General features: G+C 45.7%; 1 protein-coding gene across 1 annotated transcript in view; it reads left to right on the top strand.

Moving 5' to 3' along the window:
• The window catches only part of ABCA4 (ATP binding cassette subfamily A member 4), a 130,276-nt gene that overhangs the window by 41,107 nt on the left and 76,061 nt on the right, over window positions 1–13,108 (top strand). Inside the window, exons 11-12 of the mRNA XM_046645317.1 lie at window positions 37–153; window positions 830–1,027. Of these exons, the coding sequence (XP_046501273.1) occupies window positions 37–153; window positions 830–1,027 (315 nt within the window). The remainder of the gene's footprint in view (window positions 1–36; window positions 154–829; window positions 1,028–13,108) is intronic.

Genomic DNA, 13,108 nt, shown 5'->3' with positions numbered 1-13,108 from the left:
ATTCTTTTCTCTGTCTCTATCTCTGTCTGGTTTTAGGCCAACTCGACTTTTGAAGAGCTGGAGCGCCTTAGGAAGTTGGTCAAAGCCTGGGAAGAAGTCGGGCCCCAGATCTGGTACTTCTTTGACAAGAGCACACAGATGACCATGATCAGAGTACGGATGGCATTAGAGGTTGGGAAGGGGAGTGGGGGAGAAGGGCCAAGAAAGTTCCATTTGTTTCCTTTTCCCAGTAAAGGGTTAATCACTACTGTAGTAAGATCAAAATATAACAAGCACCAGTTCTAGAAGCTGTCGCCAAGTGGAGTCATTGACTTTGGGTGGGAAATCTGTTTCTTGAATTCTAGGGGAAATGTAAAAACTGCCACAAGACCATTGGCTCCCTGAGGTTTCTTGCTTTTCCAAATTCACTTGAGGAACTCAGATCCACAGGGCCTTCTCCACCAGGATCCAGCTCCATAACTGCAAAGATGATTGCATGTATCTGTGTGGCATCATTTTAAACTTCGCAAAACCAGGAGAAAAGAGTCCTATATAGCAGGGATAATTAAAAGAGAACGAAACTCCTTAAGAAAAAGAAAACTCCCTGTATACCATTTTGCCTGTCCTGCTTCCCCCACCCCATATACATACCTTCCCTCTCTTATAAAGACTCATGTATTTGGGGAAAATGGGATATAGATAGATACACCTTATGATGAAAGAAAACCCACTAGCTTTTTAGGGAGGCTTAGAGTTTATCCCTATTCATTAAAAATTGGAAATGCCATAAAAACCAGACCAAAGATCCTGTGGAATTTCTAAAGCTGTAACTGTATTGCTTCTTGCTAAGGACACCCTGGGGAACCCGACAGTAAGAGACTTTTTGAATAAGCAGCTTGGAGAGGAAGGTATTGCTGCTGAAGCTGTGCTCCACTTCCTCTACAACGGTCCTCGAGAGAGCCGGGCTGACAACATGGCCAACATCGACTGGAGGGATGTATTTGACATCGCTGATCGCACCCTACGCCTGGCTAATCAATACCTGGAGGTAAAGGGCAGCAAGTCACCTGAGGGCCACACTGGGCCCCTTAAAGACAGCCCTATGGGTGGAGCCAGAGATCCTTCAACAAGTCAAGTGGTCTTGGGTTTCAGCTCTCGTTTTCCCTACTGAAGAAACAAGAATTCCCACAGCTCCCAAACGAGATGAACCCCTTTCTCTAACAGCTTATCCACCCTTAAAACAGTTCCCTCTCCAGATCTTCTGCCTGGAACAGCTCCCTGACTCCTCCTTGGCTGCTCCTCCTCCCTTGTCGCCCATAAAGTGTCCGTGTCCATCCTCAACTCTCTCCTGTCTGCCATTGCTTCAGTGGCTGTCCAGTGTCCACCGAACCTCGAGTTCTGAGGTCCCGCTCTTGCTGGACACTCCCACCCCCAGGTTGTATAGACATATCAGACTCAACATGTCCAAAAACAAATTCATGTTCTCCCTCCCCGTAAAACTCACCCTCCTCCAACACTTCCTATCCTGCTCACTGTCCTCAGCATTTTTCAAATTCTTAAGCTAGAGATTTTAGGGTCACCCTTAATTACCCTGCTTCTTCACCTTCCATACAACAGCCATCATTTATTGAGAGTTACTTTGTGCCAAGCACTGTGCTAAGTGCCTTTACATATCGTAGCTCATTTAATCCTCACAATAGCTCCATGACGTGTGCACTGTTATCGTTCCCATTTTACAGATACAGACGCTGAGGCTTAACGAGGTTGAATAAGATCCCGTCACACAGACAGAGGCAGTAGAGGAGTCAGAAGGGCAGGCTCTGAATACAGGCACTCAAGATCTGCATCCTGTCTGTGACACCTAACAGCTGCCCTTGGTGCCACCAGAATTTCCCCAGACTGTGTGACGCTCCCCCTCCAGAGCCATGGCAGTGGCCGCACAGACTCCCTAGGTGGCTTCAGAAGGGGCCAGGTGTGGCAGCAGCACCACCAAAGTTCAGGTCTTTGCAAAGCGATTCCCAACTTGTCTGAAGGCAAGAATGACCTTGGGTGCTTTTTACAAAACAGATTCCTGGACACCAGTCCAGACTGACAGACTGAGAATTCCCAGGGAAGAGGTCTGGTAATCTGTATATTTACAGACCTATTGGATTGGTGGGGCCTTGGAGTCCCCTTGTACAGTTACTCAGTTGACATGGCCTTCCTCTCACAGTGCCTCTACCACCTAAGTCCCCATCCCTGGCCATGCCCACCACCATCCACCACTGTGGTTACAATTACAGGCAGGACTCTCGGAGGGATGGAGAGGGGCTCTATTCCTTTATTCTGGCAGAGTGGAGTTCAGCAATTCTCACAATGTTTTTGCAAGGCACTATCAGTAATAACGAATATTTCTTGTCTTTTGTCTGACTTGACATTTGCATGGTGACATAAAGATCTTATTTTCTTGAAAGATTATTTTTTCCATATAGATTGTGCTTACTGTTGCACCAGGCATGCAACAAATACTTAGTATATTTTCACTGCTTAAATGGTTAAGAATCCAGTCTCTGGAGCCAGTCTGCCTGGGTTCAAATCCCTGCTAGGTAGGCCTCAGTTTCTGCATCTGTAAAATGGAAATATTAATCGTACTTACCTAATAAGCTTGTTATGAAAATGAACTGAGTTAATTCATGCAGAGCACTTGGAATAGTGCCTGGCATATAGTAAGCACTTAAATATTAACTTTTTAACAAAATACAAACAAATAAAAACTATTGTTTAGGAGGAAGAGAGTGGCGCTAGCGAAATCAGGCCCTTGAGCTGCTCCTGACACTCCTCTAGGGGTTATGAAGCAGCTAATTACCTCCTGCCTCAGCCACCATGACTTCTTGAGGACCTGACAATCCTGTTAGCCCAGCCAGATGCTCCTAAGCAAAGGCCACGGTGGCCACAGGTCAGTGGCCTCCCCCAGGCGTTCCTAAGAGGGGTTTTGATGGTGGCAGGGGCCCAGCAGGTGATTATGATGAGGTTTCTGATCTTCCTGCCCTTGGAGGGGAGGAGGATGGAAAGCAAGAGGGTGATGACCTGAAGGCAGAAGGTGGGAGGGGAAATGGGCAGTGAGGAAGAAACCAATCATTGCAATTGGTCCTGGAATTTTCTTCTTTTGTTCCTGTGTTTTGGAAAGTCTGGAGGAATCTTGGAGACCCCGCAGCTCCCATCCTTAGGACTACTCAGTAGCAGATAGGGTGTGAAAACCCCTCCCCAATGGCTCTAAGTGTCTCCCCAGGACAGAGCAGCAAGGAGGTTCCTTCACGGGCTGTTTAAGCCTTAACTGGAGCTCTCCTTTTCAGCAGCACGACGATATCAGAGAGATCTGAGAACTTCCTCCTGGGCCAGCCTCTATGCCTACTTCCCTGACTATTCCAAAACGGGGGGGGGAATCATTTCAGGAAAATTAAGCAAAAACACTCTTTAAAATGAAACGCATGCCAATCTAGGTCAATGTGGCACCCAAATGTGACATTGAACAATAACAGAAGCTCCAAGAACTAAGAGCAAAGACCTTTAAGCCTTTTGTCTTTATAGGAACAGAGAGTAATACAATAAGTTTTTTCTTCAACTAATCAAAGGGCTAAATCCCCTTCTCCTCTCCTTGGGGTGAGGCCTTAGTCACTAGACATTCCACTGAGTAGCCTGGAGAGTGTCCCACTGCCTGGAGCTGCCTCGCCAGGTCACTTGGATGCCGTGTTAGGCTACTGCTTGTGGAACCTTCACACCCCTCCCGTGAGGACAAATGAGCCTAGATTTCTGCTGCTTATGAGCTGTGTCACTCTGAGAAGGTCACTTTACCTGCTAAGGCTCCATTTTCTTATCTTTAAAATCCAGATAATAACACGGCAGACCACATAGAGTTGTTGTTGAGGACATATGAGAGAAGTGTGCAGAGCAGTCAGCGTGTTCATGCCATTGATGAGTTAGGGGTGTGTGTAGATGCTCAGCTTTGGGTTCCTCATCTGTTGGGGGTGCTCTCCTTTCCAGGTGGGTGTGAGGATGAAATGGGAGAGGGCTGAGTGCAGAGTAGAGACGTTTGATGCATGGCAGCTCTAACTATAAACCACCTGGATGTCTACCCCTGAACCACAGACCAAGTAAGGAATGTACCATTTTCTCAGACTCAAAAACTTTGTGTAAACATTAACCAGGGACTATGAAGCTACTCTTCATATTAACCTTAGTGAATTGGCTTAGAATCAGAAATGTCAGACCATTCCTGAAGGTTCGGGAGGATGGTTCTGGGCGCCATTCTGATACTTCTGTGGACGATGGTCCAGTGGCTCTGGAAATTCTCTTGTCCTTAGAGTACCTCCTAAAAAAAAAAAAGGATCTTCTACAATCTCATTCATCCCATAGTCACATTCTGTCTTTCCCCTGATCCCCTGCCCTTAGCAGGGAAAAGTAAAGAAATGAATGAAAGGCAGACCCCGGGGCAGGCCCGGCAGTGCAATGGTTAAGTTCACACGTTCCACTTCAGCAGCCCGGGGTTCACCGGTTCAGATCCTGGGTGCAGACCTATACACCGCTTGTCAAGCCATGCTGTGGTAGGTGTCCCACATATAAAGTAGAGGAAGATGGGCACGGATGTGAGCTCAGGGCCAGTCTTCCTCAGCAAAAAAAGAGAAGGGTTGGTGGTGGACGTTAGCTCAAAGCTAATCTTCCTCAAAAAAAAAAGAAAGGAAGGCAGACCCCCTGGTCAGAAGGAGGGCAGTGGACTAGGGAGATGGGTGACAGTGACATTTCGGGAGCCTCATGTCTCTAACGTGTGGAGATTCATGTCTGCAGGCCTTCTCATCAGCCTCTTCTCCAAATCTAAAGAGACTGAGGGCAAATGAGCCTTCATGTAGGTAAATATCTGAAGCTGGTACATGTGCACTTTCATAGTCATAATTTATATGTCTTATTCACATATATTTTTCTTCTGGAGAAAACCGCAATTAGAAAAGTTAATAAATTATTCCTCTGATTACGCTTTGGTTAAAAAAAATACATGCTCCTCCCCTTTGATTTCTTTGTTTAGTGAAAGCTTAGCCCTGGTACAGACAGAATACTATCTAGAGTTCACGCTGTATTTTAATGTCATAGTATATTTGAATTTCAGGTCTTGCATTTCACATGAGGAAGCTGAATTCAGCCAAAATTTAATGTGAAAATGCCTCCAATCAAGGCATAAAATTGTCCTCTAACCAGTCATAGCTACCCTTCCCTAAGTCTTGAAAAAACATGTATTCATTAACTCCTTTTTGCTCTGCTGTCACCACAGTCAATATATGTGCATAACTCTTTACTATCTACATGGTGATTATCTTGTTGATGAATTATCAGTAGTGGGATTTGGGGGACTACTTTTCCTCTGTACCTTGCATGCTCCTGGCCACATGTCACTACCACCCAATCAGAATGTGCTCAGGGAGCATATTTTTCATGGTGACCTGAAAAAAAATAGGATTGGGAAGATGAAGTGACTGATCATGTAATGTCTTTAGAATCAGATGTATAGATATTTGCGGAATCTCTGTCCTGTTGCTTTCTGCTGTTGATTCATTGACTCCAGAAGCGCACTGGGAAGCTAAGGTGAACTCTTCCCCAAGCACAGAAGTCTATACCATGAGAGCAATATTATGTCAAGACCCATGAACTGGATCACAAGCAACTCATGGGCAATGACCTTGTTTTATGCCTCATCAGTCTCTCAGAAACATAGAAAAGGGCTGAGGAAGGAGATCGCAGGTGGAGGTGAGCGGGGGTCATGCGTGGAGGGAAGGGACTTGTACTTGAGCCTGCTATGAGCCAGCCCCTATGCCGGACACTTACACGTCGTCTCAGGCAACGCTCCTGACTATTTGCCCAGGAGGCGTAATTGTTATCCTTTTATAGAATTAAAAACTCACTTGCCTAACATCCCACAGCAACAAGCAGGGGATCCAGAATTCTAATCCAGACCTGTTTGGCTCTGAGAGGGAGTTCTTTCTCCTATAATATGAGGGGCACTTTAGCAGGGGCTCGGTAAGTATTGTTTGGATAAATTATATGATAAGTTGGATGAAGGCAGCAATTGCTTTGTAATATTAAGGATAACAGACATTGTTCTGATTGGGTCTTTTCTGCTTGAAAATAATTAGACTTAGAGTGGGAAACTAAAAAGATTTGAGCTCATTGTCATTCACATATTTGCATGTATTGAACTATCTACATCTGAATAAATACAGTTAATCCCCAACCCCTAGAAGCTCACATTCGATTGGCAGAGATAAGCATGTCATTAAATCACGCCAAAGCAGTGGTATCTCCAAGACTGCTAGGACTGTTGTCCATTCAGTCTGATGGAGTGGAAACAAGTTGCACCAATCGATACTCAAAATGTCACAAATCCTCCAAGGATTGCCAATTCTTCCTCCAAATTATCTCCGAAATCCCTCCTTCTTCCTCTCTCCTCTGTTTACAGAGGCCTGTATCATCTCTCTGAGCTGGTTTCTGGGCCTCCAGTCTCGCTGCTTCTGTTCAGCTCCCACATTGCCTCCAGCAAGCTCTTTCTAAAACGCCAATCCCACCATGACATACCCGCCTAAAGCAGTGACCCCTCATTGCTGTAACGGTGAAGTCCATCCCAGTCTAGCCCCTTCACGATTCTTCCACATGATAGGGGACGGGATGCTGCCCCAGGCCTCCCAACTTCTACAGGCTGACCCCTCCCCTCCTCCTGAGACCCCTCCCCCCAGCTTCAGGACTCAGCTCTCTCGTGTTTTAGGCGTTCTTTTACGCACTGTACGCCCTCCATCGTAGCCCTTGATAATTCTTTGTTCATATACCTCACCACCCCCATAGACCTGAATCCCCTAAGGGCCAGAACTCTGCCTTATTCATCTTTTGTTTTCCCAATTTACTTTGGTGGAGCTGCAGTGGCGTAAAGTAGACACCCACACATGTCAAATTAGAACTGAAAATACATTTATACTGGGCCTTAATGATCGAATTTGCCACCTAAGCAAGGCGGAAGGACAGTTTCAGGCAGAAGGAAGAGCACAAAGTGCAGAGGTGGAAACCTGGAAGCCAATCTCAGAGAGGCAGGTCATCTGGGGAGGGGTGGGGCTGTAGCGTCAGAGAGTGAGTGGGCATGGGGTGGGGCAGTCGTGTCCAGAGATGAGACTAGAAAGCTCAGCTGGCCTGGCTTATAACAGCTTCATCCTGTAGGCAATGGGACACCATCTCTACACTTATTTATGGGCTCTGTGATTTGCGGCAACATTGCTGTTCCATTGCATGAAAAATAAGGCTGATAAACTGAGCTACAGTTTGGGCCATGTTCACTGGTGTGGCTGAACTGGGTGTTTGCGACCAAGTATGCTCTGATGGGTCGTGCCCAGTTCTGTTGATTATTAAAAATTTTGAATATAGTGACATCCACCTCCCAAAGTTGTTGGAATGATTAAACAAGAAATCTTTGAGAGCAAACATACCCTGAAGTCGTCAGCCAGGCTCTTCTGTCTTCCCTTGGACCCAACCAAATAGGAAGCATTACCTGGTAGCTTTGCCCCTGTGTGAGGCTTTGTGTTCCAACTTGACCTTTTTATTTGTTTCATTATTGTGTTTATTTATTTCAGAAGTGGACATTTTTTAACAGCTGTGCGTTTCCTGTCCCTTTGTTTTCCAGTCGTGGCACATTTCCTCACTCTGTGGGTGAACGATTCAGATGTCTGTTCACAGTGCCCAATGTGTTAGCTAAAATTTATTACAGCACCTCTGGCCTCGACCCCACCATCCCAACCAACTCAAACAGCCCCAAGCTGTTTTATCCAGTGGCTTTTTCCATGTGGTGTGAAATGAATCTTGAGTGTTACAGTCTAGATCTGCCAGGAAGTTCATTCTGGGATGTTTGCCCACAGCCCTTGGCGTTTTTCAAAAGGAACCCCAGGTGTCCACATTAACACCAGCAGGACCACTTCAGGCCTCCATTGGCATTCATCAGCTGCTTTGTTCTCAGGCTGAGTTTGGAAGCTAAAGATATAAGAGGCCGGATTATAGAGCCAACTTTTCTAGGGGCACAGCGCCCCCTCTCCCTGGAGACTCACCGCAGACACGTCCTGAGCGTATTAGTCAAAAATGTCAGCACTGGGTGCCGGTCCCCTTTAATTATCAGGATCAAACGCAAAGAGAGATTTTCTTCCTTTCTTTGCCTTGACTGGACAACATTTCCCACTTAATAGATAATTTAATTTATCTATTGCTTAAAGTGTTTGAATCAGAGCTGGAGAGGTCACAGTTGGAGGAGGAAGCCTGCTGCTACTGCGGCTTCTCCTCCAAGGTGGTGTTTGATTTAGCTGTGTAAACAAATGCCCACATTCTGGAGAGGTCCTGAACCCAGCTGCCTGCCCTGGACAGGGCGCAAACCTCTTCCGCCAGGGAGAACTCTGCTTCCTGGTGACTCTCTGCAAACAACAGACAAGGAGTCTTAGGACTTGTGTGGACTTCAAATGGTGGTGGCCCTACCTCTGGGTTTCGCTACAGCAGTTGGAAACTGAAAGGGACAAGGAAACCCCTTTGCTTGCTTTACCGCCCTTGGCCATCATAGGGCATTATAATGGTTCTCATTGAGATTCTGGACTCTGGCTGCAACATTTGCCCAGAATCTGCCTCTGAGGCCATAAGACACTGTCTTTTTATTCGCTGAAGATGCCCTTTGAATTCTTTTCCCAGCAGTGGTGCTATCTTTATGTAGAGCTCCCTACACTGGTCAGTTCTTATCTACTTCCATTCTTCCCTAATATCCATCACTACACAGTTTCTCTCTGTGCGGAAACAAATAGCTTTTATAGGTAGACTCCATGGCCTCAGCCTCATTAGAACCTACTATGTTTTAACTTGCAAACTAATCAGACCAGACCAAATATGTCAAAATCAATGACCTTGGCTAAGGGTTTAGTCATTCATCTTTTCCTCCCAACACACTCATGCACACACTCGCATGAATATACATGCCCATTAGCCAAGATTTTAACTTCAGGGATCAGAGCAAAGTACCAGCAGGGAATGAGGCCACTTGCTGTGAGGCAGGTGGCCTCTGCAAGAGAATGCAAGGGTACATCGTGGTCATACCTCAGAGGATGACCCAGGGACTTCGGCTCACGTTCAAAGCAGCTTCCACAATTGCTCTGTCTTGACCTCAGGTACATTTGGTAAGGATGACATTCTGGATTAGCTTCATCAGCGCTTCTTCTGGGTAGAGTTGTCTGACTTTCATCTAATAGCCAATGAGCAACTGTCAAACACCAGTGGGTTGGGATCCACCCGCCCCCATCCCCATTGTCCAGGTGGGACACAGGGCTTTGGCTTCTGTGCAAAGCATTGTCCTCACCAGATGAGGTGCTGTGGATCAGCTCAGGATGGGTTGTGTTCCCAGCTATATGATTCAAAGAAAATAACTGCCTACCTCCCTGGATAACTAGTTGTCATGAATAGTAACCTGGCAGGGGATTAAAAGCCACTAACTTCTGTTGACTTTCAAGATATTTAGCAAAAACAGTAATAAGAATGGTATTTACTGAGTCCTCCTTATTTGTGAGACCTACGTGGTTCAAACAGGCACTCTGCAGAGGAAATTTGCCTCATTCTGCTTTGTAAGTGAGCTCGGAACAATAATCGTAACTGACTTCATAAGGCGATTGTGAGCATTCAAAGGGTTAATACGAGCAAAGCCTTTGGACCAGTTTTGGGCACACAGTAAGCCTTCCATAAGCATCAGCTTGTATTCATACCAGGAGGCAATGGCTGGCCATTCCCAAACACTGCTGTGTGATCCTTAGAACACACCGATGACGCAGGGCACCTATCAGTTTTGCAGATAGGGAAACAGAGGCCGCACAGTTAGGAAACAGCAGAGTGGGGATGGCATTCAGGGCCCTTTGTCTCTTAAACATTACCCTATATCATTATCCAAGATGGGGCAATAGCCCAACCTTGAAAATGGGTCTGATGTTTCAGGGTAGAAATGAGTGTTTAAGAACCTTGCAAGTTTTGTTTTTCCAGGAAGTATCAGGTACCAAACTCGGGGGACGCAGGAAACATGACTGTGATTCAGCTGCCAGATGGAACAGCCAGGATGGAGCCCATGTCATTGCAGGACCCAACAATGTCACTGAAAACATGAGCTGCTTATTCCAGTGTAGATTTCCCTTTAAGAAATGAAAGGAGAGATCAAGGAGAATGGGTTAGATAGCTCCGAAAGTCACATTATTAAAATGTATTTGTTTTTATTAGCTTTTTTGCTTCAATGAGAGTTATACTCTCATTAGCGTTATACCAAAAATTCACTTTTAACTAATTTCTCCTGGTTTATCATCTGAATCCGGAATGTACCAGATTATGTTCAAAACACACAGTAGTAAAGCTATATTTCTTGCAGCATTTGAGATTTCTAAATTTAAATCAATTCAATTCAGTAAATACTTACTGAGTCCCTTTCAAGAGAAAATACTCTTCCAGAGACCACAATGAACAAGACATGGCCCCCGGCCTTGAGGAATTTACTGTCTCTAGAGCTGTGCTGACCAATGCAGTAACCAGCAGCCACAGGTGGCTATGTAAATTGAAATAAATTAGAGTGAAAACTTCAGTGCCTCAGATGTACTGGCCACATTTCAAGTGGTGAATAGCCATATGCGGTTACTGGCTACCATATCGGATAGGGCGGATGTAGAACGGTTCCATCACCGCAGAAAGTTCTGTTGGACAGTGCTGCTCTACTGGACAGAGGCAAGAGATCTGGTTCAAGAATTCTGTTGCCCTGACTTTGTGGTTGGAGTGTGGCTTACTCTTAGAGCAATATGTGGGAATAGCACCACCCTTCAGGCTTGACACTTGAAGACATGGATTCGGGTTCTGCTTCTGATCTGTATTGACCTTGGGCAAGGCTCTTTGCCCCTCGGATGCCAGTCTCTTCACCAGTAAAGCAAGGACCTCAGACCACATGACTTCTATGACTCCTTCTTTCCAAATGCCCTGTGATGCCGTGAGTGAGTTGGTAGAATTCTGTGTGTGTCACAATGTACCACAGCTAAAAGAAACTAGAAAGAAGAATTTCCATCTCTCAAAATACTTTTGCTTTTCATTTTAGAAATTTAATTTCAAATTCACTTTAATTACCAATACTAAAATTATATATATACAGTCCTACACTTGCCAAACTGATTTTAAAAAGTGAAATTATTTTATTACTCATCTTGGTAGAATGTTGAATTTCCTAAAGGAAACTTAAATGTGCTGGTTTTCTTTTTTTTCTGTACTCTAGCCGTTCAGTTCTGATGCCTCCTTGTCCAAGCAGCAGGCTGCCAATTCTCTGTCCCCATAGCAGTGTTGTTAAGTACTGACAAACACTGGAAGCCAGGCCCTTGGTCTTGGACTATCGTGAAAGTCTATATATTAGATTACCTACAAAAAAAAAAATCTTAAAATAGCAAACCCTACATTATTTCCGTCCAGAAAAAAATGAACATTTATTGAAGACTTTTGGTGTCATGAGGTACTTAAGTCCTTCATCTCTTTTAAGGATTGGCCAGAGTTAGGCCAGACAATCCCTGTTGCAAAAGGATAGCTGACTGAAGAGAATTTTCCATTTCCCTTAACTCTAGATGTGTGACTATACTTACTGGTATTTCTTAAAGAAATATCATTTCCATTGCCTTTAAAAATCACTGTCTTCTTAGTATGGCGTTGCTCAAGCCTTGACGCTCCAGATTTTCTCATTACCTGTGTACTTCTTTCCCATATCAGCTGGAAAGCTAACAGCTTCTTCTGTTTTCTTTCTTTTTATCTAAAAGACTGAGAACGTTCCATGGGGCCTGCTCCTGGACGTGGAGCCTGAGGGGGGACAGTTGAGATCAGAAGGCCCAGGGGAGGCTGGGTTTGCTGCACTTTGTTGTTCAAATTCAGCTCCTACGTAAAAAGAGGCTTCTGCTTCGCCCTCTGACGCCCCGGGTGAGATTCAGCAGGGAGGGGTTTTCCGTGAACGAGTTGGGTTTGCCTGCCTCTTACTAGTGTGGAGGGAGCTTGGGGCTCTGGTCGGGCCCTTACGATCTGTCCACCTTTTTCGCTTCTTTATTTCTCCTGGTAATCGTTGTGGGATCCAATGAACTGGAGTGTGGCACCCACTCTGCCACTGAGGGAAGTTTCTCAGCTCCTGTGAGTCTGAATTTCCTGGACTGCAAAGTGACGATCAATAATAACTGTGCTCTCCTACTTTAGAAGACCGTTGTGAGCAGCCGTAAGGCCTGTGGATGGCGCTGTTCCTGTGGCTCCTGAGGTGGGGGAAGAAGTCTGGGCCTGGAGTTGGCAAGTGAGGCAGGAATCCAGGGTCTGCCACTTTCTAGCTGCGTGACTTCTGGCAGGTGTCTTCCCATTCAGTTTCCTCTTCAGTAAAAGGAGGAATCCCGGCAACTCACAAGCTGTGTGTGAGACTGACTCTGTTCCTTGAAGCCTATGTTGCATTGACACTTGTCCTGCTTCCCCATTTTCCCCACCAGTGATCTTTCAGAAACACGATCTGATCCCCTACATCATATCCTTGCTTAAAATTCTGCAATGGTTCCTTATGACTTTTTAGGGTTTGCCCAGAACACTCCTAGTTTTAGCACAGAAAGCACCCTGTCCCAGGAAACCGCCCATTGATTGGTCTAGCAGGGCAGCTGACCTGGTCCCCGCCCATCTTCCTAGGGCTCATCTCTCACTACCCACCTCTGTTCACCTATGCACTTCTCTGTGCATTGGAACAAGCTGGGGAACACTGGAGAAAATGCTGATGCCCTGGCCCTGCCTGTTGAGAATCTGATTTCATCGTTTGGAGCTGGGCCTGAATGTAGTTGATTTTTTAAAGCTCCCAGTGGTTCTAAAGCACAGCCAAGGATGGGAACCACTGCTCTGTTCTTGCATGTCTCCAGACACCACATGTGCTGTTCCCCGTGCTAAACTGACCTATCTCCTGCTTTCCTCCCATAGGCTAATTCCTCGTTCTACTCGAGAGTTTATTCCTCCAGGCAGCCCTCCCAGACTCCTCTAGGTAGACTTAGCTACGTCCCTCCCTGGGCTCTCAGACTACCCTGGG

The sequence above is a fragment of the Equus quagga genome, chromosome 18, assembly GCF_021613505.1.
Source record: "Equus quagga isolate Etosha38 chromosome 18, UCLA_HA_Equagga_1.0, whole genome shotgun sequence".
Lineage (NCBI taxonomy): Eukaryota > Metazoa > Chordata > Mammalia > Perissodactyla > Equidae > Equus > Equus quagga.
The sequence above is the reverse complement of the archived record's forward strand: the minus strand, read 5'-3'. Positions and strand labels throughout refer to the sequence as shown.